Below are 27,621 nucleotides of genomic sequence, written 5' to 3'. Positions count from 1 at the left end.
ATAACAATTCTATTGAACTGTCTGGCATACTAAGACAGCACTGTTGAGTATACACAGTTACTGATATGCAGTAATGGTTTTCACGGACAAAATTAGGTCAGTGCTAAAAATATCTACTGTGCCATACCAAATTACAATGCAACACCCAGAGAAATTAAAGCAGTTTAGTCTTACTGAAAAGGTCTTTACAAGACTAAAACTCCCTTCCCTTCCAAATCTACTTCCTCCTCGTAACAATAAAACCATTTAAGCTGCCAAATTTAATTAGAAAAGCTAGCATTTTAAAGCCAGGCTCTGATTTTGGAAATTTCTATTTCTTCCATGAAAACATAGATAAACAGACATCTTTTTCAAAGTTGTTAAGCTGATTTACCACCTGCAAGTGATGTTTTGCTCTAGCTTGCATATGGTCAGTGTTCTTCCCTCAATGCAGCACAAGGTCAGCAAAGTCTTAGCATTAATGGCCTTAGAGGTAAGTAATCTGTAGGATCAAATTATTTTTCTTAAAAATAATTCTCAGTCTGATCACCACATTTCTCACATCAAAAATTTCAAAGATGTTCTGTAATTCTGACCAGCAAATAGGATTAAATGTAGTTTGAGCTGCATAACAAGTCTGGACTTCATTTAAATACTCTGTAATTTTTCTCCAGAGAAACCCTGAAAGTCACACAGAACTGTGGCAAATCATATGATATGCTGATGAGCAGAAATTAGCTACCTACGGGAAACTCAAAAATTTTAAGTTCAGTTTACTTGTGATCTACAAGTATAGAGTTCTTCAAACTTGGTATGCATTGGTTTGACTAACTACTTATCAGTCCTTTGAAACAGTTTTTATTTCATAAAATTCTTTGAAAAGCAACCTCAGCAATTTACAAAAAGGTTACTCAACTTCATCCACTCCAAAACAAATATTTAATTCATCTGTACGACTCAGGTATGGTACAGTTGCAGATTTTATTTCATACAAAGGAAGTATATTCCTTGAATCTGAGAAGGATGCTCTCACTGTTTGCCCATACTTCTGCTTCCATATACTCCCTTAAAAAAAGTAAAGGGAAGCTATATTTGAAGATAAGAAAAGGGAATTACCTCAATGTTTCCAGTTGCTAGATACAAAACCCCCAAGTTGGTCCAAGCAACAACATTCTAGACAGAAGAAATAAAGTTAAAATCAACATATTATTGCTATACTCAAAAATAACTCCGCACCAGGGGAAAGAAGTTTTAAATGCCCACTTGAAACAGATGGTAGCTGCCTACAGCACTTACGATTTGCTCAGCTTGAACAGATTTGATGAACGAATGTTGAGCAAGAGCATAATTTCCAATAGCTGGAAAAGAGAAGAGAGCTAGATGTAACTGCGTTTTATGAACAGCATTAGTCAAGTTGCCTTCTAATTTAGGACATTATACAGCTAGGGGCTTCACTGAAGACTCACCACTACAGGAAGCAACTACACCAAGTGCATTCCAGTGAAGATGATTTTTGCTGTCAAGCCTCACAGCTTTTTTGAGACACTAGAAGAGAATCAAGCATGATTACATCAGTAGAAGAGCAAAAATTATGATTTAATACACTTGCTTATTCAGAGACTTAGATTTTACTGAGGACAAAGATTATGCATAAAGGCATCAAAGCTGATTTAAATTTTATAGACTATATAAAAAAACCCCCACAGAGGCCATACCTGTAAAGATTTCTCTAGCAGTTCACTGATCTCATTCATGTCAGTGCCCATTGCTGTCAGGTGCTCTGCTTGTCGATAATAATTTATTCCTAGATCACACCATATGTTAGGCAAAGGCATCAATTTTAAAGCTCTGCCGTAACATCTACAGAAACATGAATTAGAGAAGCATTATTCATAACCTTTCTATGTGAAGACTAGAAAACTGAAAAAATACACAAACCAAGTAAATGTGCATAAATACAAACAAAACCCAGAAAACAAGACAAAGTCAATGACAACTACACAATTATAAATGAAGCAGGAGTGAAAGTTGTCAGACACTGGAGTGGGGTTTTTTTGTTTAATTCAGACAGTCACCTTCACAGAATCTATCCTGGTCTCAAGAGAGTCTGCACTGCCCACCAGTTGCGAAGCCACGAATGTATAATATATCAAAACTACGTTAGGTGTAATATGTATGTTATCAATTAAAACAAACATCACATACATTATTTTAGTCATTTGGGAGTTAAATGGACTTCACCTAGGAAGTATGTTATTTTATACAATTCTTTGAAAAGCAACCTCAGCAATTTATCAAGAGGTTATCATGTCACAGTAGAGATTTACTAAGCAGCTGTTTTTCTTGTCTGTCTCAACTTACACATCCAACTGCACGAAGCTCAGAGGGAGCCACAGAAGAGGCCGCAAGAATCCTATAATTATTTTCTATTGACATGAGCTTCCAGGGCCAGGAACAAGGAACTTCTGGTGTAATCTAGATCCAGTACTGAGGGCTAGAATTGATGACATTTTTATAAGAAAGCTTAGAGTAGTACCTTGGACTTTGATAGTCCTGGGAGAATTAGTTAGCAACTACTGCAACTTCTGCATTTAAGATAGCACAATTTGTTGAATGCCAGGCAGGATGTAGCCATGCTCTGGAGATAGAGGCAAGAAGCAGAGCAGTGCTACATGACAGTGCTGATATACATGGTGGCAACCCTGGAAACATACCCTGAAATGAGTGGTGTAATTTGGAAGAAGTGTGAGGCCCCATCTATCCACCTCCTAAATCTTCACTCAGCATGCAAGTGCCAAAAGCATGTGTTTACTTTTGCTCCTTCTAGTCTAGAATACTTGAGACCCTAATAATATGCACAACTGCTGAGAAGCACTCAAGAGTAAAGACTGTTACCTTCCTCCCAGGCTGAGCAGCTCACTTTTCTTCAGCATCTGTTTGTCTGCATTTTTACCAAGAAGGGATCCTAGAACTTGAACATTCACTTTGGTCGGTGAAACGACGTGCACACTAGTACATGTATCTCCAAGCAGCTTCCAGAGGGAAGATACATCAGGACGGCACTTTGTTGCTCTGTAAATTAATGATTTTAAGCAAATGCACGCAACACCTGTTCAGACATTGCAATACCCTTTTCTGGAGGGACAGGGGGAGAAATAGACAGAGACCAAGAGAAACAGACTACAACATGCCAATGTATCTCAACTTCATTGAGACTAAGAGACAGTTCTGAAAATTAGCCATTATTTAGTGGCACATCAATTAACTACACCCACTTTTGCATTTCAGAGCATCATATTTATTACAGACATGAGCAATTTGCAGAGGCCTGATGGACCCTCCTAAAAGAGCAGCTACACCAAGGTTTAACTTAGGATACTAAAGCTGTTCTGTCTGAAACAGAAAAAAAAAAAGATTGCGGAAGGGATGAAACAACCTCCTCTCATCCACCAACTTTGATAGGATCCCCCTCCCCCAAATATAAGGGTGACAGCTGAAGAGGAGTATGTGTGATTTCACACTTGTACTGTAACCAAAGGACTCAGTATCTTTAAACAGAAGACAGAAAAAAAACCAAAACTCTGAGACTGTTTGAGTGAATGGTAGTTAAAGTCCAGAATGCATTATTCAAACCATTTTCAGTAAGCACATGCTTATTTCTAGATTAGAAGCTTCGTCCATTTGATTTCAAATTTAACTGAAAGTCCCCAAACATTAAACTCTTACTCTTCTGCCTGCCAACCCACAAACCCAGTGGGAATTAAGTATTTTAATATGTAGTACTAACCTTGTAAAAAATTCAAGAGCCTGCTCTATGTAATCCACAGCCTTCCCATCAAGATATTTATCAAGGGCTGATCTTGCCAACATGAGATAGCACTCACCAAGTCCTGAAAATAAGACCAAAAAAAAAAAATCCTCTATGAAAAGATGCCTGCACGGTACTGCCTGATAAAGGCAACAGGGTGGGAGGGTGTAAGGCCTGCTCGGTGTTCTTCTTTATGTAGGGATTTATTTCTTGCATACACTATGCCAAAACCAAAGACCCACAGAGACAGACTCTCCTGCTCAAGATACTTTGCTTTTAATCTACCCTAACAAGCATGAAGTGTAGAATAATTTGAGCATTAGAACAAATATAGGTCATTATTAAAAAAAAAAAAGTATTTGTACTTTGGGCTTAACTAGAGCACCGACGAGAAAACCACTTTACATAGCTAAGTCTTTGACAACTAGAAGGTACAGCAACTTGCAGTTTACACTTGAGTGAAAGACATTATCAAATCATTTTCAAAGACAAAACATAAAAAGAAGAATGTCAAGCTGGGCAAAATGGGAAGTCTACTTTGGAATGCCATGGTTTTTACTGAGGTGATTGAAGCCAACACTATTTAATCTTATTTATGTAAGATTTTACCTCATACTGAAACAATTCCAACTATTAAAGGAACCGCATCTAATACCACAACTCCTAGCATTTTGGAACTAGTAAGGTACTGCTTAATTTATACTTTTGCTGGCAAAAGCCATCATTCCATCTTCTAGTAAGTTACCAAAAACAAGTCTCATGCATTCTTGGTATTTATTTGCAAAGTTCTTAAGCTACCTTGCCCGTACTATCCTGCCTTGTGCCTATATCAACTACTAATCACTGCAGATGCCATTTTCCTTTGTGAATTACAGCACTGTGACAAGCATAGTTCACTCAAACTAGCTAGCATCATGTTTTGCTAGCATCTTAACTTGCCCCCATTAGTTACTTGTCTCGACTATGAAGAAGTGCCAAGATCTTGACCTCTCCAGAGGTCAAGAAACTCTGTAATCTGAAAACAAAATATATAACTATAGGGAACAAAAGCAGTTAAGAACTATGGTGCAACAGGCACAGGACAAACATACCGTTTGGTAACACCAAATAAAGAGCTTAGAAAAGACACATTCAAGCAACATCAGTGCAGTTATTCTTTCACCTACTACATGTGCAGCAGCTCAGTTCAGAAAATATCTAAACTGATCCCAATGGTACCAAAAGTACACTGGTGTATGTTTCAGAGGGTTTAAAGAAGGTACACTGCAGATAGCAGAACAGGCAGAGCAAACATTAGACATTCTCTAAGATGAAGAAGATTGTTTTTAGACCAGAAGTAGCATCTGCAGCTAACGAGTCAGAGATTATGACATGAGGCATGATGAGAGAAGATGTGGGAGATTTAAGAATACATACATAGGGAGCTGGGGGTGGGTGGGTGGGGAGAAAAGTATTTTCTTGATGGAGTGTGTTTATGTCTTCTCTAAGCACTTCATTAGAGGAAAAGCAACATCCACTGTCACCTACAGGCCATAAACAAACACATATGTATACACAATTGTATATGACTCCTTTGCAAACTGCTACTGCCCTCAACTGATGCCTTGCTGGCTGACAATCAATAAAGCTGCCTACCCGCAATTCTCTCCAGTTCCATCATGGAGTTTTTGCCACGTCACTTTAGTCTGACATATTCCAAGAGACAAAATTTAAGAGGAGGAGGTAGAGGGAAAACTATCAGTGGCCTTTTCAGATGAGAATCTTCTACTGGTACGGTACTAACCAAACACTTCTGATTTAGTTTTAGAATAATTAGCTGACATTCATCCAAAAGACAAAGGCCTTTTACACAATGAAATAACATTCCATAACTTAAAAACTCACACCTGTACCAAGCAGGGTGCAGCCTCTGTATGAGAAGCAACTAAAATATAGAATTATTCAGATAGATGTACAGACTGAGAATGATTGAAGACTAAATAGCATAGATGATGTGAACAGAACAGTAATTCACTGGCTATCAAAATTTCACCTGCTCCCAGTATTACATATCCTGAGGATCATGGTTCAATATCACTAGGAAAGAGGAGTTCCTGTTCCCCTGTTCCACCCTGCTCCCAGCTACATACTAAAGATGCCTATCTACAGCCACCTCTAACACCTGTGACACTCCTCTGGATAGGTTGCTGCTATTTTTAAAGGCTTGAAGAAACTCACGGAAGGGTCTGAAACCCCAGGGTTAAATACAAGAGGTGAGGATCGCACAGTCAGGAGCAGCAGATGATGAGCACAGCCCACCTTTTAGAAACTGCAGCCTGGCTCATTGCCTATTGAGTCATACACAGCTTTTGACTACTTAAGTGGAACTGCAGCATCTTTAGCTGGCTTCCACTTTCAACTCCTCTACCATCTGGCTTGGTAGCTGCACAGGAATCCCACACATCGGGATTTAAGAACTCTTCAGATATCTGTAGGTTACTACACACTAGCCTTTTTTTTTGCATGTGGCTCACAGTACTCTACACATTCCACACCCAATCCTACCCTTCCACGTAGGCAAACCTCAATACATCTCAATAACCTCTTAATGAGACTGAAGCACTACATTGTGAGAAGGGAGAAAGAGTTAACACTTTCAAATTCAGACATATTACCTTTCAGTGCAGGCACGTACTCTTTTGTCTTTTTTAAGATTTGTTGATACGTAGCTATAGCATCTTCGTATTTGCCTAGAATCTGTTCAATTGCTGCAGCTCTGTAAATGCTGTACACAAGCTCTGGATTCAGCTCACTGGCCTTTGTGAAGGATTTTAGAGCTGTTGTGTAGCTACCTCTGCTCAAGTAGGCCTCCCCTAGAGACTCCCAGCAGTTGGCATCTTTTGGATCAGCTCTGAGAGCTGCCTGCAAACTGAAGATGTCAAGATATAAATTCATTTAAATAAAATGCACTACAATTTAACAACAACAAAAAAAGAAACTTTCCTTGCATTATGTATTCTAAGGACACACAAACAGAAATGTACAATTATACAGAGCTTTTAAACAAGGCATAGTAGCATTTTCATCTTCATAGCGCACATTATACAAGTTTAGACACTGTACCTAATTTTGGTTCATTATTCAGTGCTATACCGTGCTTGTCTATGATAAGGCTGTCACCAAGCTTGTTAGCACAGAACACTGCTATGGTGAAGAAACTACATTGTGCTAATTCTGGAACTGGAGACAGATGCAGCTTGCTCATTTCCTATTGTTTGGTAAGGCCATCCTATAATTAGTTAATTTATTTTCAAAATCTGCTAAGATCAAAGACTATTTTACTGGCATTTATGGGAAACTGTTTAAACCAACTACTACTTCTCTTACTCAGCCACTGCTTGTGATGGCTGACCAGTTCTCAGGTAGTAAAGTCCACGATGAAGCCAGGCCCATTTTGCTGTACCAGCACTTGCTTTTTCGGTTACTTCATTCAAGATTGACAGAGCAGTGTCCTAACAAAGCACCAAAAATGCCAGGTTAGTACATATCCATATGTGAAGAACAAAGTTATTGTTTAAGAAGAATACTTCTAATCCAGCAAGTCATTAGCCTGTCTAATCTGTTAGTTACTATAATGAAGAAATGTTACAGAGTCTTTTTTCCAAAGCCAGCAGGCTGAGTGGCAGAGTAAAGGAGGAAATTATCACATCTAAAGATGTCTTTTCGAAATAGACAGTAGCTTCCTGCAAATTTCTGTAGAGACTACTTTCAACTAGGCAAGGGTTAGGAGCAGCACCCTTAACTAGACAAGGGTGCAAGTCTTTGCAGCAAGTCAGATATTCAGTCTGACTCTCCAGATGTTCCAGCAGTCTGTCAAAGGATGCTGGATGGTTATGGATGCTTTCTTGCTTTGTATCACCATAAAACTAAGAACCTTTTTTATATGACGCTATATAAGAAATTAAAAAAAAAAAAGTTCTGAGGACTTTGTATGTTTTTTTCCCCCTCAAAGGATCAAGGGAGTAGAAGGAGAAAAGTAGTGGCACAAGTCACACATGAAAAGAAAACTTACCATCTCTTCATGTTCTCTATTGAAAAATCCTTCCATCTAAATCACATTTTTCATCACTACAGTGTTATGCTTTACTCCTCCACCCTTCTCCACAGAGACACATAATCCAAAATTGAGGCATAAAACTGAAGCTATAAAAACTGCTGAGCAATGACAAAACATCTGTTTTTAGATCCTATTCTCAAAGACAGGAGAAGTCTGAAGTGATTCCTCAAAGAGTGAGATTAACAGAAAAACAAAACACCAGTAATCCAAGACTGTGAATGTACAATACCATGTCTCCAAGTTCCACGCTCAAGTCTACAGCTGCTGTTCCTGATTCTTCATCAGTTCCATCTAGTTCAAAAGCTTTTTTATAGCAGCCACGAGCTCTACTTTTGTCTCCAGCAATGTCTCTGTAGTAGTTACCTAAACAGCAAAAGACACTTCCCAAGTAGCTGTCCAATTTTGCAGCCTATAAGGAATAATATGAACACAATTTAAGAGTGCATTTTGAAGGATTATAAATACAGATCCAGTGATAATTACTTGTATGGTCTCTGCTTATCAAGTTATTTAAGCTTCTCCTGTAATACATAGAATATTTAAACCTTGTTTAAATCTCAATTTTAGAAATATTAAAACATCTGCAGAATCTGCCAGAAACTTCACAACACAAAGCATTTTATATGAAGTATATGAAGTACTAACAAGCTAAATGTGTTAGCAACAAGCAGTTCCTTACTATATAGCATTTTTAAGAGGTTTTTATTGTTTGTTTTTTTTTTAAGGTTCACTTGGCAGACTAGTTTATACCACAGAAATCCACAACTCTCAAGCAGCAGAACAACTTTGGCAACAATGAAAAAAAACGCTCACATAAAATGCTTTAGAATTAAAGTATTGTTCACTTCAGATACACTGTCCAGTGCCCTCTGTTTTTATCAAACAAAAAAACATAGGCAATGGTTCAAGATGCCAAAACCTACAACACTCACGCAGTGAGTTTGCAATCTCTACATTCAGGCTTTGTATACTCGCATGTTCCCAGTAACGATGCCAGATTACATCTTTTCTATTCACATTCTTATCTACGTGCAGAGAAAAAACCACAACCAAAACCCCAAAAGATCAGGAAAAGCGTATAAATCAGTGGATTTTTGCAGACTTATTTCCTTGGATAAACTTTGAAACCTTAACACCATTCCCATCCTTTTCCCTTTCTCACTTTTGTTCAATTTGTATTTTGGCCTCCCCATTTCAAAATGCCTTCAAAGTTCTACGCTGGACATCTATAGGCCTCGACTCTACAGTCCTAGAGGAAAGAAGATCGAGAGAATAGTCACTACATTTGGCTACATCAAAGGCCAAATGAATTAGGTGAAAGGAGGAAAGAAACAGGGAGACTCCAAGTAATTGCACAGCTCCCCTGCAATGTCTTTTTGCACAGTTGAACTTCTCAGTTTACAGGCTCTGGAGGCTTGTAATTGGTAATAAGTGGACTGAACAAGCAGCCTCTCATTCCAGGCAGTGTATTTTCTATATTTGGATTCTGATACAGAAAAATGCTAATTCTACAAGAATAGTTAGAGAAGTTTTTACCTTCAAGAAGTGAGTGAGAGTTTTTCCTTTGTCTTTTTTTGTCTCATCACTCATGAACCAATATGTGAGCCCCAGATACTGATGATACTCTGCAGTTTCAGCCTTTCTTTCAATAGCATCTTGAAAACTAAGTAAAAGAAACAAAGGCCAGATCAGACAAACTCTCAGAAACTGAAACCCACTGTATTCTATTCTCCTCCATGTACCCCCATTAGAGAATCAAATGCAATACCTTTTTTCTGCCTGTTCATAGTTCTTTTGGGAATAATGGATCAAACCCTCAAGAGCATGGGCCTCAGCCAGATCAGGGTGGGACAACAGAAGCTCTTGTGAAATCTGCAAAAGGATATTATTCTTCCCTAGTTATTTTCATATGAAATTAAAAGTTTTGCTAAGCTTATAGCTTACAACACTGTACGAACCTTTGAAGCTTGATCCATTAAACCTTTGTTTAGATAAGCCCGACCTCTGAAAGCTAAAAGCACTGGATCACTGCTTGCACCTGTGATCTAGAAAACCAAGTAACAGACACAGTCAAGTTACTCTCTCTCCAGATTAAGAAATCAAAGATGTTCAAAGCAGGAACACTGCATGACAGTAAGGACAGGAGGGGAAAAAAACCAAGAAAACCCTACACACACACACACACCCCAAACACCCAAGAAAACCAACATTTAGATTTACATAGGAGACTCTTGAGAAGCCTTGGAAAGAAAAGGATTTTTGGTGGAGAACAGGTAGCAAAGGATAGAGAGCAAGGACAAAGCTGCAGAAGTCTAAACAGTGAGCAAGTACATACACTAAACCATGCAGCATAACAGCGGGAAGACTGAGTAAGAGAAGCAACCTCTGCTTAAAGCTTTACCAGTCAAACTTCAAGCAATTTGCTCTTGTCTATAGCGACAAGTACACAGAGGACAGAGAAGTAGCATTATAACCATAATTCAAATAAAGACAAACACAAGCCACAGAACTAGCAAGAACCCAGGAACACTCAAGCAAGACATGACAAGGTCAAAAGGGGCAGCTTTAAAAATTAGAATGGCCAGTAACAAAAAGTTGTAGGAAAGCCTAAAAAACAGAGAAGGACAGACTGTTTTCTCTACCATAGCTGGTAAAGAGTTGTCTAAACGTCACAGAAAGTAAAAAGGAGGGGCAAGAAATACACAGCTTGAGTTTTTAGTGCATAAAGCTGAGACCATGTTTTTGTAAAACAATGTTTACATCAACGAAAATACCTGTTCAAGAGCATTTATGGCCTCTTCTGCAGCATCAGCATCAGCTATTTTAATCAGAGCCTCTGCTTTCAACTGAAGGATAAGGTTTTTCTGCTGAAGACCAGGACTCTCGAGAGGTCCAAGAGTTTTGAGAGCTGTTGGCAAGAGAAAAAGTTTCATCAAATAAAAATGGAAAAGGAACAATAAAGAGGATCACTGTTCCCAATACCTTAAAAATCTTAACTAACAATTTTTAAGTCTAATGGAGCACCACTTGGAGTTAATTTTTTCTTTTATTTGGGCTTTCCCCCTTATTTTACAGAAACTATTCTATATTACCCATGTAATTTCAAAACTTCAACCAATTTTATAAAGGTGCTCTCAGACATATAAGAGAAACTGAATGTCTTCTAGCTGCTGTAGCATTGTAAATTGAACGCTACATTTTTCAGATCCAAGCTCCAAAGAAAAAGCAACTTCAAGAAATAAACTGTTTTACATTTCACTGTTTAATTAAAAATGTTACTATTAACATCAAGGATTTAAATTTGTACTTGCAACTGTAGTATTGGTTACTTCTCCAATAAACAGTAAAATCTTGCTCATCTCAGAGAAAGAGGACATCTCTGTTGAGCTTGAGCATTCCCCAAAGGCAAGTACTTGCTGAAAAACTCCAATTAACTCTGTTTTCACATAAAATGAACTTTTGTATAACTTGATACAGCCAATTTGTCCTAGTATCCTGCCTCTAACTGCATGTGTCTAGAAACAGTGCAAGACCAGGGCAAGCATATAGTGATACTTTGTCAGAATTCTCTCACTTTCCACCAACTTGCAACTCAGTGAGTTCCTAAGGCAGAGGTATTATCTTCCCACTTAAAAATTCTTGGCTGATTTTTCTATTGTGAAATTTCTCCACTCACTCTTCAGACTCAAACCTTCAGCATCCACAGCATCTTTTAGCAAGGCACTCCATAACTTAATTATGCTTTGTTTTAAGAAACAAACTTTTGTTTGTTCTGAGCCTGCCAGCTTTTAGCTTTGTTTGATACTAACTAGTTCTTGCATAGGAAAAGAAAACCCTTGACCTCTATTTATTCTATTCTATTTGTTATAACACCATTTGTAATTCCACAGATTTCAACCTCATCTCTTCTCTAGGCTGAAAAAGGACTTTCCAGGCTATTTAGTTGTTCTGATATGAAGCAATTTCCATACCTTTGATCATCCTTGTTACCCTTCTGTTAACCTTTGCCATTATTTCTGGCATTGTTTCTCACTCTGTGAGATAGTGTGGGTTGGTTTCAAAACTGTACACACAATTCACCATGCTGTGAAAGTCCTCAGTGCAACTAACATGTTGATGTTGTTTCACTATCCCTTTCCTTGTAATCCTAATATTTGACCTGTCTCTGAAGCTCCTGCTAAGCAGGCAGGGGGGAAAGAAACAGTCCTAATTTTTCGATATAAAATCACCTCTCTGTCTATTGCAAAGAGACATTAGAATAGCTTTATGAGAACATTTCTTCCACAACCTTTATGATTTTGCATTTATTGCTATGAAATTTCATCAGCTATTTTAAAACCTAGTCACCTACTCCAATAACCTCCTTTTACAATTTTTTTAGTAAGTTCTAACTGCATCAGAAGTAGGCTTGGTGAACTTATTATTCAACATTCATAATGGACTACAAAAGAGGATGAACAACACAGGTCCCAATGAAGATGGCATGGAGATCTCTTTCTAGTGCGAAAATTGACTGTTATTACTACGCTGTGTCCTAGCTTTTAACTTATTTAAGAAAAAAAACAAAAACACACAATACAAAAAAAACCATTCAATGCTAAAACTCTACTTCTTAACCCAACATTGTGTAATTTCCTTAGCAGCCTTGTGAAAACTTACCAGTTTACAGCTTGGAAATCAAATGTAAACTATATCGCATGTCCCTTATCCAAATGGTAGCAACTCTTTCAAGGAGTTCTAAAAAGCAACTTCACTTTACAAAAGCTATGCTGTCTATTCCCCAGAATCATTTTTCTACATTGATTCCCTAATTCTACCCTTTTAGTTTTTACTAATTTGTGCTTTAAATACATTGGGCTTACTAGTTTGCAGTTTCCCAGATCTTTCCTAAAGCCCTTTTAAAAAATTAGGGTCACACTAACTACCTTCCAAGTCTTTGGGTACCACGACAGTTTAAGCAAGAAATTACATACAACAGTTAGCACTTCAGCATCTTTATGTTCCTTTAGGATTCCTACGTGAATATTTTACAGTTTCTCAATGCTTGTTTTTCCTTTTATTTGTTTTATAGCAACTTCCACCAATGCTTTAATCTCAGACAAGTTCATTGATAAGGATTTCACCTGCCCAACTTTAACATCCTAGCTTCCTCTCTAGCAAGCATGTCACCTTTTGAAGGTTTCCCCCTTGTTTTTAATAACTTCCCATGACTGTTAAGCCAGGCCTGCTTACTTTTACTTCAAGTCTTTCCTGAGAAGCTTTTCACTGTATTTGTCCCGATCAGCAAAAAGTCCACTTTGTGGACTTTTGTTTATAACCGTTAAATAGTTCTATTCTGATTAGATAAGCATCACTAGATCAGAATGACTGCCCTCATTCCCAACTAACATGGATAAAAAGTTACTCTCAGGGTAAGGTTTCTTAAGATGTTGTACTATGCAACATCTCTGCATTCGACTGTATTTTATATTAATCTGATCAGTATCTTATTTTGTGAAACTAAGTATGAAGTCTATTAGCCTAAAAATTCATGATGCCTATACCTGTGGTCCCAGGCAATTACCGGTTGTTTGGCCTAGTTGGTCAAAGACCAGCCAAGACCATGAGAACATACAAGCTTTTTAAATATTGCCCATCAGTTGGCTTTCCTGTTCTGATCAGTCAAGCATCAACTCTATCCACCAAAACTAAGCAGCACAAGTTGTTTTTCAGCCGTCATAAACAAAACAAAAAAACAGAAGACATCAGCATGAGCAGTGAGACTGCAAAAAACAAAGGACTACAGGTGCTACTAACTCTGATCTATCATGCAAAAGCAACATTGATAGGATTATGTAGAGTGGTGTACCCCTGCATTTGCTCTTTCAATTAGCAGGCAGTTACCTTGATTGCAGGAGAGGACAGCTTCTCTATGCTTGTGCATTTTCATCTGTGCCTGTGCCAAATAATACCATGCTGCCGGACACTGGCTAGTCTTCTGCAAACCTAAGAGTAAAAGAGTTAAACAAACAAAGCTGCTTAGGGCTGCAAAGATGCTATAGGTGGTGGATGCTGTATTGCCATCAAGAACATTATGACTGGATAATCAGAATGAGACTTATAGTTATCAATTTTTTGAGTCTTATTTTAAAACTGTCCTTGACTTACATGCCCCCAAAATAAGGTAAAAGCCAAGAAAAATGTAAGCTGTTATGCTTACTTTTGCACATGCTGTATTATTTTCTGAAGATGTGAAGAGGAGATGGTGAAGAAATACACAACACCAGTCTAAAGTACACTTTTGTTTCAAAAGAAAAAACCTTCAGTTTGATCAGAAATCAACACTGAAAGCCTGCAGACTGCTTCATGAAGTTTTATTCAAAAACCTTAAAAAGTAGAGCAGTTCGGGAATATTAGGAATTACAAATTCCAAGTGTATTCTTAAATAGGATGAATGCTGGGACAGAACATCCAATAGTTTTGTAAGGCAGCGGTATCTGACTTCCACAGAGGACTTTTTTTTTTTTTCTCCTAGACACCTGAAATTTTTGTTTCAGTTTTAGCGCAAGACATATTATTTCAGTGTGGGCAGGCTACTCTAGCATACCCCAAAATCCAAATTAGGGAAACAACTTAGTATTGTTCAATTTATTCATCAATGACCTGGATGAAGGAACAGAGTGCACCCTCAGCAAGTTTGTTGATGATATGGGAGGAGTGGCTGATACACCAGAGGGCTGTGCTGCCATTCAGAGGGACCTCAACAGGCTGGAGAGATGGGCAGAGAGGAACCTCTTGAAGTTCAACAAAAGGAAGTGCAGGGTCCTGCACCTAGGGAGGAATAACCCCATGCACCAGTACAGGCTGGGGGTTGACCTGCTGGAAAGCTGCTCTGCAGAGAAGGACCTGAGAGTCCTAGTGGACACCAAGTTGACCATGAGCCACCAATGCCCTTGTGGCCAGGAAGGCCAATGGTATCCTGGGGTGCATCAGGAAGAGTGTTGCCAGCAGGTCAAGGGAGGCTATCCTCCCCCTCTACTCAGCCCTGGTGAAGCCACATCTGGAGTACCGTGTCTAGTTCTGGGCTCCCCAGTACAAGAGACACATGGAGCTACTGGAGTGAGTCCAGTGGAGGGCTACCAAGATGATTAATGGACTGGAACATCTCTCATATGAGGAAAGGCTCAGAGAGCTGGGCCTGTTCAGCCTGGAGAAGAGAAGACTGAGGGGGGATCTTATCAATGTGTATAAATATCTGAAGGGAGGGTGTAGAGAGGATGGGGCCAGACTCTCTTCAGTGGTGCCCAGTGACAGGACAGGAGGCAACAGGCACAAACTGAAATACACAAAGCTCTGCCTGAACATGAGAGAAGGAAGAAGGAAAAACAAACAAACAAACAAACAAACAAACCCCCCCCCCCACCCTTTACTGTGAGGGTGACTGAGCACTGGAACAGGTTGCCCAAAGAGGCTGTGGAGTCTCCTTCCTTGGAGATATTCAAAAGCCATCTCGACACAATCCTGAGCAACATGCTCTAGGTGACCCTGCTCGAACAGGGGGGTTGGACTGGATGATCTCCAGTGGTCCCTTCCAACCTCAGCCATTCTGTGAATCTTACTCTATCCCTTGGAAAAGGGAAGCAAGATGGCAGAGTGGCCTGGCTGACTCATGACTGCTTATATCCCAAATGCTTCTATTCCCAGCTTTCTCCATAAGCCAGTTTTGCCCTTGTCATGTAAAAGAGTTGAATATTCCACAGGCAGAACAAAAGTCGGTAGTCCTGTTTTCCCACTAGTATATTAAAGAGTAATTTTTGCAGGGCTTTGTCATTTCAATACAAGCAACATACATACTAAGTTGTAAGCCAAGGCTTTAGCAAATCTGGCTACTGTAAAAAAAAAAGTCTTTATTTCTTTTTAGACACCCAATACAAGTGTTCATATATTTACAGTAAACAGGTCTAAAATGATATACTGTAGGTTATAGAGAAGTCTTTTTTTCTTCTTTCTATAGAAATGCAGTGACTAGAGGAGTTGCATTATATTTTACTTTACACATTCTCCATTCCCTGATGCAATTGCTATTGCTATCTTTACTGCTTCGTTTAGATAGTCTCCAGTAACAGCCCGATCAAGCAAGTTTAAAGATGGTAACAGTACAATACTATAGAGCTGACTGTGATAGCACATAGCAATGATGTACTTCAGAGAAGTTATATTTAACTATAAACTTTAAGCTATATTTAACAGACATCTAAATCCTAAACCAATCTCAGAGCTGAGTATTCTTCTACAGGCTAGTGGGTCTTTTTGCTGCTTGCAACAAAACTGGCAAGATACTCTACGTATAAAATCCTCCAAATATCCACCATAAACCAGCTGCTGTTCAAGCTGAAGTATCTATACTTCATATTATATATTTACCTTCAGTAAGACTCTTAACAGCCTCTTCATATCTTCTTTCCTGGAGGCATTTTATACCTGAACCAATAATGCCTGGACCACTACTTGAGTCCATCTCCACAAGCCTAGAAAAACAGTGCAGGGCCTCTTCAGTGAAAGTACCTAGTTTCAGGAAGAGAAATATTCTGTAGAGCTGTAGATTTAAAAAAGAAAAAAACCAAACAAAACAAAAACCTGCAACAACATACCTTATCTACATAAATAAACGTCCTTAAAAGTGACACTTCTCATTTGAGCTCCAGGTAATGAGCTTTTAAAATTTATTAATTTCTTTTCCAAAGTTACTATATACCTAATAAATAAAAAAAAAAAAGCAGCAGTAACCTAAATTCTCATTACCTCCAAAAAACTGTCAGTCCAAAACCTGAATTTTATCCACTCATGTTAAATTACTACTCAAATACTTCCTTTATTAATAGAAACTACTTCCTTGATATAGGATCCTTAGGCTTTTCGCCTAAGCCCAGCTGAATGCCCTAAAACACGCTGCCACAAATAAATCAAAATAGTTTCATTCCAGAGTGGGTGTTGCCCACCTACCAAATCACTGTGATAAGCTTGCTGAAACAGTCTTACTGTGAAACCACTAATCTAATGCTTTGGCTTAACTGTAACTGATTCCACTATTTTACACTTGTGTTGAACTGTAGATCTAGTAGTCCTTGTTCAAAGCAACTGCTAGGACTTGCAGCAACAGATTTTGAACTACTGTTTAGAAAAAAAATGTATGGCCTCATCTGACAAATGTTGCCTTTGATTTGCATTTTGAAAAGCTGACTAATATTGTAAGCCCACAAATTTGGGGCATTAAGCACTATGACAGGGCTGGAATGACTCAGATATAAACAGACAGCCTTACTAATACCTAAGCATCATCCTCCCCACCCCAGGATGACTGCAGGAAGGTGAGATGCTGTCAGAGAGTTGGTATAGAAAAAAACATGCCAACCAGGTTCTCCTCCTCTTTGGAAACTAGAGTCTCTGCCTTTCTCTCCCCCATCTGTAAAGTATCCTCATGTGGAAATGCAAGTTGAGACTTCATTTGTCAAGTTATGACTACGTATTTTTGTATAAATGAAGTTTAAAATTCTGATAAATATAGACACCAAGACCAAAGTTGTTTTCCCCCAAGCACAACTACCCATAGTTGCCTGAGCTCTGTAATAGTTCTTGGCATAGAGAAATAATTCTATCCTACAAAAAAGACTTAGGCTCATGTTTGCAGTTCTAGAGGAAGAGAAATTAACTCTCAGGTGCTTACTAGGCAGAATTGGTAGAAGGGAAAGACTTGTACGTTACCATAACAACCAAACTTCACTCCAAGATGGAAACTCAGCAATTTTACACCTAATGTGATTCATAACAGTACATAATGCACACAGCAGCAAGCTGTATCTTTTTCAATAGAGATTGTCAACTGCAAGAGATCTCAAAAGAGATGAATAAGAAAGGGCTTAAAAATTATCCCTTTTAAAGATCGGAGGGGGGGGGTATGTCTCTTTTTTCAGGTTTGTTTAAAACAATCAGTGTGTTCTGCACAACTTTTCTGTGAGGTGCACAAGCATTTCTTGCAGAAGTAGGATGCTGTTTGTTTTCACTCCTTCAAATGAAAATGAAAAATTCTCTTGTTGTTTTATCTTGCTATGTTCTTCCTCAAGCCTAACTTCAAAAGTGAAGAATGCAATCTGCTACCCAAGCAGAAAAAGTTACTTCTCTTTATTAAAAAAGGGTCTTTTTTTCTGATTTGCTTTTCTTAGTTAAAATGCATTTTAGGGTAGCCAACTTCAATTTCTGATGCCTTAAACAATCAAAGAAAAAAAAAAAAACAAATTAGTAGCTACCTTTGAAAACACAGAAGCAGCATACAACATTAATGACATGTTGGTCAGGAAACTCCTGAAAACAGCAGTTGTATACTTTTTCAGATCCCTGCAGTACTGAAGAAACTATACTATTTTTTCCTCAAAGATTCTTCTTCTCTACTTAGAGCAAACATCAAAACAGATTTGCTCATTCCCTATTCACCAGATACTCTTGTGAAGAAAGTTTTGTGAACGTTTCTTTTTTAGATGTCAGGGATTTTCTGGGTCAAGAATAACCTAACATAGCCCTTCCTCATCCCTAAAGTATTGACTAATGGTCTCCATGCTCTCTTCAAAACTTTGTAAGCTAATCTTCATTTGTCTGGAGAGGCTGCTTTTGAGTTTCATAAGGCATGGGTCCTTTGTGACTTCATACATTACCAGAATTGGACTTAACTGAGTATACATGTTTACTTATTTAGAGTCACCATAAAGTTAGAGCCAAGAAGTAGCAAAGCCACAGAAAGCTAAAGAAACAGCAAAACAATTTCACTTCCAGATAGGTAGAAATATAGCACAAAAAATAAACAATATACTTGCACAGGGCCCCAAAAGGTAAAAACTTGTAAGATGGTCACTAACTATAAAAAGAGATATTTTAAGTCCCCAAATATCTAAAACCATCCTACTCACCTGACTGAATAAAGTGCAAGCAAAGTACTTCTAAAGGATAACTCAAGGTAGGATATACAGCCATCATATCATCACAGGTCTTCTTCAACCTAAGCGTTTCATGAGGAAACTTGAAAGGAAAAAAAAATTTGTATGTGAACTATCAGATGTGGAATATTATGTCTATCCACTGAAGAAAATAGATTAAAGAATTCTTACTTTTGACAAAAACTGAATAAAGTCTTTGTAAAGATTTTGGTGCTCTTCACTGGGAATGCTGTCAGAAGAGTTCACTGCATGTTCAAATGCAGTCAAAAGCTGAAATAAGAAATAATTAGGAGTGCAACAAGCAATAAATCTAAGAATATGTATTCTTCACAGTCAAGTGCATAGTATTGTCTGGATCCTACTCACGAAGCTTATACTCATACTGTGAACAGAGAAAACTACAAAACAATCAAGTTTTACGCTGAAGTAGTACTCAAATAGGATCCAAAGCATGTTAGTCTACCAGTACCAGACGAAACAGTAATATACTGTTTCATAGCACAAGACAGCACAAGGAAAGCAAAAATTTGTAGGAAGCTAGATTCTTCCTTGTACCTAACTCTACATCCAAAAGAGGATTTGGTACCACAAAACCTAGGCTATTGCCTATGCTTTGCTGTCAGCCTTCCCCCCACTGTCCTGAAGAAATCTAGTCTTTTATTTCTTGACCTACAGCTTGTTAAAAGTGAAGCGCTGAATAAGAAGTTGTCTTCAATCCCACATCTTTCCAGGTTCAGGTGTCTTATTCTGAGCCGCAGAAAAATAAACTAGAGATCAGCAGGTAAAACCCATTCCTGAAGATTTCTGTAACTTTTTCCAAAATTCCTTTCCCTTTTTCCTTTAAAAAAAAAAAAAAATCAAAAAAAGAGCAGTGCTGCAAGCAGCACCTCTTCTCTGTAAGAACTCATAACTTAGAGCACTTGCCACCTCAGAAGGTACAGGATCCAGATTAAATTTCCTCTGTCTGAAATTAATTCAATTTATATCTTCTACCTTTCTAGAGCATGGCTACAAACCAAATTGGGGAAGAGAAGTCTCCACCCTTACTATTGAAGCAAGTTTGTTTTGAAAAAAACAGATAAATAAAACAAAATTTATTTCACCTACAGAGAACACAAGATCAATAATTTATGATCCTTCTGCTTGCTCCAATTAGTTTTGACATTCTCCTAAGAAGTGGGAGCTTACAATCTAGAGAAGAGAATTTAAACCCAAAGATTGCCTGTCTATGATAAGTACCTTACCCTTTGAGCTTCTTACAGAAAAATTCCCAGTGAGGTAGGAAGAAATAGAAAACCAGTGCAAAACTACCTGCTCAACATATGTGCGCAATAGGGGGTTACTGTTTTGAAGAATACTGACATTCTAGACTCTGACAGAGCTTATGAATACGCTAGGAGCTGTTCTATTCAGCCATGATAACACAGTGATGTTTCTGGTAACATGCAGAAGCACAGTGATGTGACACTGTTACAGCATAAACCCAGGCTTCTACAGAGTTCAGCTGGTGGTTAACAAGGAAGCTCCAGAACAATCATTTGGATTTAGGTGCCTTATTTCACCTAAGGTCTACTTCAGGGACCTGCACCCTTACTGTTTCTGTTTCCAAATGACTCAGAAGCCAAAAGGTAAAAAGAAAAAAAAAAGTCTACATTTTCTTGAGGAGCTTAGTACCCCTGAAAGTTAATGAGAAACACAGTCATAAGACTTCTATGTTTTTTTAATGCTTCATATAAAGTATGGCTGCATTCTGCATGTACATATCTAGATGAGTAGGAGTGATTAATATTACCAACTGCTCAGTCTCATTATCCTGATTTTGTGTACTGTCTGCCAGTAACTGGATCATCTTCTTCCAAAGCTGATGAAGCTCTGCATTATCTGCACCTCCCTCCTGTTTTATTTGTATAAGTTTGTGCCATGTTCGAGCCACCTGTAAACAGGACATAAATGAATCATGCTGTAACTCTTTCAAAAAGATTAGAGGTCTGATATGAGCTTTCCAATTACTGTCAACTCTAAGCAATGAGTTTCAGCTTTCTAGAGTAAGAGGTCAAACAGTACTAAGTGTTTGGCAAATAGGATTAACAAGTTACTGATGTACATTATTTTGAATAGTCAACAGATATCATAGGTTAAATACTACTATATTACTAATGTACTTCAACTTCTGCACTTACATTTGCATAATATACCATTGCAAAGAAACTCTTGCACCATTTCTTCAAAAATTTAAGTGAAAATAGAGCAATCATAATTCATACACAGAAAAGTGAAGAATTCAAGATGTTCTGACCTGCTTCTTGAAGAGCCAGAAAGCCTAGTGCCAGGCAGAGTAGTTAAGGAACAACTGACAAAAAAAAAAAATGGGCGTTTTCTATAAAAGGCTGAGAGATAGTTACACAAAGGTTGTAGAAGGGGAAGTGAACACTGGATGATAACACAAGACGAGTACACCAATAGTTTAAATTTGCCTATGCTAGACTAAGCTTTATGTTAAATAGTAATAGAATACCTTGAAAGAAGCTGTGGGTGCTGGTGAAGTCCTTCCTACGATATCTATCATGCACACAGATGGGAAATGTTGTAAACAGTAACAGATGAGTTAACTAATAGACCCTGACTAGGAGAAACAGAGGAAGGAGCTTGCTTCCATCCCAGAGCAGGCATCAGGGTGATGTTTTGAGTAACTATCAGGATTTACCCACTGTCTGATTAGAAGAACAATAGGTCTGAAAACACTGCATGGGGTTCTTTGAGTGTTCACTCAAAGATGTCTACCTTCCAAGATACAGTAAGTAAGGGAGACAACACCAATAACACAAATTCTTATTCTGGTTTTTGGAGGAAACCAACAATAAAAATTGACCTAGACAGTCTTGTAAACTCTGGTGAGGAGAAAAGCAGAAAAAAAGCCTTGTCAGATCTACAACACTAAGAACAGAAACAGAAAAACAGCAGCAGTACATGCTGAAATTTCAGTGTGGAAACATCAACAAGACTGAAAAAGAGAAAGCAGGACCCTGAAGCCTAACTTGTGGATCAGTGTGGTTTATGAATGGAGTCTATATACTAAATTACTGACACTGACTAGTTTTAGCAATTGGTGAACAAAAAAAGCCTTTGGAGCTAACAAATAGTCTTGAGGCTGTTAATACAAGACTTGAAAATGTTTTCATTTTCCATTGCTGGACGAAAGGTCAGAGGGGGAAGATGGTATAATGTAAGAGGATACACTGTCTTGTAAGAAAGCAAACTTTTGTAAGAGTAAAGAAAGAGCAAACAGTAACTGCAATAATAAGTATCCTGTATTACTACAGGCACAGTAGGCAAAGACAGAGTTGAGCGTTACAGCCATTTAACAGCTCCACCTAGTGGTAAGCTGACAAGGGCCACTTACTTCAGCACTAATGCTGACATGGGATTTGGGAGTGCTAGGTGGGCTGATGCCCTGCGACCAGCTTTGCATCTCCTTCCCACTGCGTATAGAATGCCTGCAGCTAAGCCACAGGCAATCGAGTTTAGGTTGTTGACAAATCCAATCTCACACTATGGCATGCAATATCAGAGAGAGTCCAGGAAGGGATGAAGAGCTAATGAGGTATCTGGAGCTGGCTAAACTAGAAAAAGTATACCCAGCTTGCACGTAAATGTGCGTTTGGGATCATGTTTGTGTTGACTTCCAGAAATAAAACAGGAGAATGAAGTCGCACCCTTTTCTTCAGCAACACTAACATCCTTTGTCAACTTTTGTCAGTTTAATGGATTGTCTCCGAGCCTGGTAAGCCGTGGAAAAGTCAGGCACATCACTTAAATCAGTTATGCCCAGTTGTGGTCTACAAGGAGACCACAAGCAATCTTGGGTTCAGAAAACTTGAGATTCCTAGATGAAGAGCAATTAATTCTTACAAAAAATATCCTTCTGATCAGTAAAGAGAAAGTGAAAGAGTTACCTACCTCTAAATATTTCTTTTCTTGATGATATAGCTCCACAAGCTTGTTACATACATCACACCATTTCTGCTTGTCACCACTAGAAAGGAGGAAGAAAAGCCAACACAAATAAGCTATTTAAGTTTTCCAAGAAATAGTGAAAGATCTTTCAAATTCTGTCAAATAAGTTTTTAATAAGTTAAGTTTGCCACGCAAATCTTTACAACAAATACCATGGATTATCCTAAAAATTTTGCTTATTGCTACTTTAACTGAATAGAAATGACTTCAAGGATTGTATTGTTCTTTCTGAGCAATTTTCAAATTATGGAAAAAAAACCCGTAACACTTCAGTCAGCTATGGGCTCTGGTGACAGTCAGTGAGTTAGCTGTGTTTAGAACCTTACCCATACAAACTAGATGACTTATGTTCTGTGATTCTAAAGCCAGAGAAAAACAAGCCTACCTATTAATGATAATAATGCAGACCACGAACTATTTAACTACAGTAAGTACTTCAAGGCAGTGAGTTTAGACAGTGGACATCAGATAATACACAAATTTTCTAAACTACTAACATAAAATACAGTTATTACAAAAGTTTTTCCCTTATTAAAAGGGACAGGAATAAGAACTATTTCTACTCCAACTTTACACTACAGAAAACCTGAGTAGTCAACTCTCATCCTTGGATATGACAAGGTTTAAAAAAACAAACAAACAAACAAAAAAAAACCCCAAAACCCCAACAACAACAAAAAACCCACAAACACACCTCACAGACTATCCTGTGCATAAACTATGGCATTCACTGGACTTTTTTAAAAAAAAAAAAAAAAAAAAAAAAAAAAAAAAGGAACTAGAAATCTTAGGTTGAATTGTGGTATTTGATATTCTTTACCTTTCATAGAGTTCCAAGAGCTTTTGGTAAACATCTGCTAAGTCTCCCTTGACATCTGTTTGGTTGGATTTCTCATACAAATTTGCTAGCCCCTTCAAAATAAAACAGATTAGATTTTTCAGAAACAAGTAACATTTGATGTTTGCAATTGTAAGTTAAATTTATATTGCAAATTTTGCCTACAAAAAAGATTACATTGCCTTCAGCAGGGTCAAATACCAATGCGCAATCTCTGAACAAAATTTGTGTTAGTACTTCCTGTACAACCTTCTGAATCTACTCATTTTAAATGAAAAGCTCACCTCATTTTCCTAACGGATGTTGACAACTATTTGAAACTAGCAAATACTATGTAATCTTGTTTGCATACCAGACAAAACATAACAAAGCACACTAAATGACAGGGTAGATGCTCTATATCCAAGTATTATACAGCCTTCCACAGTAACAAAGACAGACAGAGGCTGGTTGCTAAACAACTCATGAATTTTCAGTATTCCTTCAAATCAGGCACCAAGAGTTGTACTTAAAAATGTTTTATACTGAAAATGAAAGAAATTTTACTACATTAGAAAACACTGGATTTTGGTATCTGATAAACAGATACTCAACCTTGGGCTTCACAAGTCTCCAAATAACAAATAATCATGTCATGTTACAGGATATCATGCACAAACCACCAGCATGGCTATTCCAGATGTATATTGACTTTCACTGTGATGGAGAACAATAATAATGTAATTCATTCCATACTAGAGGCTAGAAAAATAAGTTATTAAATAAAACACTTTCTTCACTATGGGAGAAGCGATGTCAAGTGTTTCCTGAGCCATGAGCATGGCAATTCAGACTGCTTCTAAGCATGGACAAACTTATGTGTGTTTTAATTCTTGTGCTTCCCAGCATCTTTCACTGTTATCTAATGGAGCTAAAGATTACCCCTGTTACACACACAGGAAGCCTTTGGCTTTACTGTGGACACACAGATAATCAGAACTTCAACTACTGTGAAGCTTCACTAGAACTAGAAAAACTTGGAGGCCCTGAAGAAAAGATGATGCAAATCTTAACTCTTTTTTTCCCACATTTAGCTCCAGTAACACTTTTCATGGAAAGAATAAAGCTGACCAGAACGTGAATGTACCTGCCATGCCAGTAACTGGTTCGGTTCCAGTTCAGCAGCCTTCTTATATGCTCCTCTGGCCTGATCAGGCTGTTCCAACTCAGCAGCCGCCAGGCCAATAAATACCCATGCATTGTAGTTATTTTTCTCTTGCTTCAAGACTGCCTATAAATATGCAATTTTAAATAAAACTGATGAATAAAATGCATCTTACAGATTCATGTACTGACTTTTATTACTAAAGTTTTGTGAATTCTTCTGTATGGAAACATCAGAAGTTAATACATTTTTAGCAAAAGGCTAAAATTAATAACTTTAGCTTTCTTATGCCAGCAAAAGTTCATATTTGAACTGTTCTGCTAGCAATTGTATCTATAACTCAGCAATTAAAGCACTCCTGTGGAGTTCTTGATTAGAAATAGATTTTCATCACCACTGCTCTAGACTTAATATCCTCTGTTCCATATGCAAGCAAATGTAAAAAGGGAGAGGAATGGAGTTTACTTGCAGGCAAGCAACATGTGCAACCAGTCAAGTTCAAACTATGTCAACAAAACATAATTATGTCAACAAGATGCTCCACACTTTCTGCATTACTGTACAATTGTAGAGGGAAAGGAATGGCAAACACATACAAGTGCAAAAGTAATTATTTTCCTAGTAAAGAATTAATTACCTTGCAATGTTTTAAGGCTTCTTTATATTCTTTATTTCTTATTGCATCTCTAGCACTCTTTAATGCTGCTTTCACTTCCTTATTTGACATTGTGGCTACTAAGTAAAAAGAAGACACAATCAGCTCTTATAAAAAACATACTGCACTCAAAGCATTGTTTATATCCTACTGCAATTACATAAGAAAAAAAGAAAAGCACTCTAAGGCAAGATTCTTGCTGCAGTTATAGGTAGCACATCTGCACAAACACAGAAGTATAGTGCAACAGGCCAAAATGCATACTGTGTGATCACTCCACTAGAAACTCCTGAATCAAGTAATACTGTTAAAATACAGTACTGTTAAAACTACTTATGCTTAGATACAGCATAGGATTATGTCAATATTCCAAACAGTCAAAAGATACAAACTAGTTATCCCAGAATAAGATGTTGGTTCAAGTTTAAGACAAATTTAAATAGGATGAGAGATGTTATATGAGAGTCACCTTAGACTCAAAGAACCCTAGCATATGAAAGACACTGCGTACATGCTTTATTTCAAAGCAGGAATTCCTAAACAGTGATCTGTGCTTAAGACACATATCACACTAGGCCTGTGCTCAAGAGCTTCCTAAGGAGCGTGTGGCAGAGGGTGTTCTTGCATGCTGTTTACAGCGGTATCATGGTCTGCCTGCCATTTATATTCGGATGTGGGCCACAACTACCCTCTCCCTTCACACGCGTTCATGACAGATCCTGCTTCTGAGCACAGATGCATAATGATTTAAGGGCAGGGGGAAAGCATTTAAGGACAACTCCAAGAAGTACTCACGTTTACAAAGTCTGCTATAGCCATACAGTGTTTTGATGCATATGCTACATAGCCTAAAACAAACTTTAGAAACTATATAAACATCATAATCATAACTGTCTAAATAGGATGAGGCTGAAATTGTGGCTGGTGCAAGCACTACTGAGACTGAAAAAGTGACATGCTAGAGAAGAAAAAGCTTTGAAAAGCTGCAGGAAAAAAATATAAGGAGTGGCTCAAGAGCCTAGCATGAAAATAAGAGGGAAAAGACAAAGGAAGGTGGCTGATTTTAAAGATTCTCTTACAACCTAAGGAAAAAAAAAACCTGTGAAACTTACATTGCTCAGCCTGTCCTGAGGATAGAGCTGGCCTGCTCAGAGGGAAAAGGCTCCTCAAATATCACAAAGAAACACGGAAACTTTCACGTCTGGATTCCATTTTCGCCTGCAGAGAAAGCCGGCCGTCACGCAAACGCACCCGCCGGCCCCTCAGCAGAGCCCTGCAGCTGCAGGGCGCCAGCCGCGCAGGGCAGCAGATCCGCCAGGCGCCTCCGCACAGCGACGCTCGCGTTTCCAGCCCCGCCAGCGGGCGCGGGGGAGCCCGGCACCGCCGCTGATCGCGCACCGCCCTGGGGCCACGGCGGGAGCGGCCGCACAGCCACCAGCGCGGCGCCTCTTCCCCTCAGAGCCGCCGAGCGCCGCCGCTCGCCCCACCGCAGGCCGGGCTGACCTCAACGGCCTCCTCCCCGCTCCGCATGGCCCCCGGCCCCCTTGCCCCCGCCGCTCGCCCCACCGCAGGCCGGGCTGACCTCAACGGCCTCCTCCCCGCTCCGCATGGCCCCCGGCCCCCTTCCCCCCGCCGCTCGCCCCACCGCAGGCCGGGCTGACCTCAACGGCCTCCTCCCCGCTCCGCATGGCCCCCGGCCCCCTTGCCCCCGCCGCTCGCCCCACCGCAGGCCGGGCTGACCTCAACGGCCTCCTCCCCGCTCCGCATGGCACCCGGCCCCCTTGCCCCCGCCGCTCGCCCCACCGCAGGCCGGGCTGACCTCAACGGCCTCCTCCCCGCTCCGCATGGCCCCCGGCCCCCTTACCCCCGCCGCGGGGCGGGACGCGCCGCCCAGCCCGGCCCGGCTCCCCCGCGGGGCCACGGCGGCAGCCGCCGTCGCCCGCCCACAGCCCGCGACCGCCTCACCTGCCGCTCCGCGCCGGGGCCGCCGCGCACCGCCGCCACTGCGCAGGCGCGCTCCCCCGCCCACCTACGCGCCCGGCTTCTCCTCCGGCGGCCGCCATTTTGCCAGCCGCGGCCTGTCTTCGGGCATTGTGGGAGTTGTGGTCCGTCTCGGGCCCTGC

General features: G+C 39.3%; 1 protein-coding gene across 3 annotated transcripts in view; it reads right to left on the bottom strand.

Annotated features, from left to right (window-relative positions):
* LOC135324843 (superkiller complex protein 3-like) overlaps positions 1-27,592 on the bottom strand; it is a 52,332-nt gene extending 24,740 nt beyond the window's left edge. Inside the window, exons 1-24 of one of the 3 annotated variants that reach the window (XM_064501829.1) lie at positions 27,464-27,592; positions 26,611-26,716; positions 25,481-25,578; positions 24,826-24,969; positions 23,682-23,773; positions 22,805-22,880; positions 20,640-20,780; positions 19,019-19,117; positions 18,821-18,929; positions 16,287-16,427; positions 13,767-13,868; positions 10,658-10,791; positions 9,842-9,928; positions 9,652-9,755; positions 9,420-9,546; positions 8,113-8,292; positions 7,154-7,278; positions 6,442-6,695; positions 3,767-3,869; positions 2,875-3,051; positions 1,695-1,839; positions 1,446-1,524; positions 1,276-1,337; positions 1,096-1,152 (exon numbers count right to left, since the gene is read on the bottom strand). In XM_064501829.1, coding sequence (XP_064357899.1) covers positions 1,096-1,152; positions 1,276-1,337; positions 1,446-1,524; positions 1,695-1,839; positions 2,875-3,051; positions 3,767-3,869; positions 6,442-6,695; positions 7,154-7,278; positions 8,113-8,292; positions 9,420-9,546; positions 9,652-9,755; positions 9,842-9,928; positions 10,658-10,791; positions 13,767-13,868; positions 16,287-16,427; positions 18,821-18,929; positions 19,019-19,117; positions 20,640-20,780; positions 22,805-22,880; positions 23,682-23,773; positions 24,826-24,969; positions 25,481-25,570 — 2,628 coding nt within the window. In that variant the 5' untranslated portion in view covers positions 25,571-25,578; positions 26,611-26,716; positions 27,464-27,592. Of the gene's footprint in view, positions 1-1,095; positions 1,153-1,275; positions 1,338-1,445; positions 1,525-1,694; positions 1,840-2,874; positions 3,052-3,766; positions 3,870-6,441; positions 6,696-7,153; positions 7,279-8,112; positions 8,293-9,419; positions 9,547-9,651; positions 9,756-9,841; positions 9,929-10,657; positions 10,792-13,766; positions 13,869-16,286; positions 16,428-18,820; positions 18,930-19,018; positions 19,118-20,639; positions 20,781-22,804; positions 22,881-23,681; positions 23,774-24,825; positions 24,970-25,480; positions 25,579-26,610; positions 26,717-27,001; positions 27,072-27,362 lie in introns of those variants that run through there. The other 2 variants (XM_064501830.1, XM_064501831.1) reach the window with 2 other exon arrangements.
* Positions 27,593-27,621: the final 29 nt, after the last annotated feature.

This window comes from Dromaius novaehollandiae, chromosome Z (genome assembly GCF_036370855.1).
Source record: "Dromaius novaehollandiae isolate bDroNov1 chromosome Z, bDroNov1.hap1, whole genome shotgun sequence".
Taxonomy (NCBI): Eukaryota; Metazoa; Chordata; class Aves; order Casuariiformes; family Dromaiidae; genus Dromaius; species Dromaius novaehollandiae.
The sequence above is the reverse complement of the archived record's forward strand: the minus strand, read 5'-3'. Positions and strand labels throughout refer to the sequence as shown.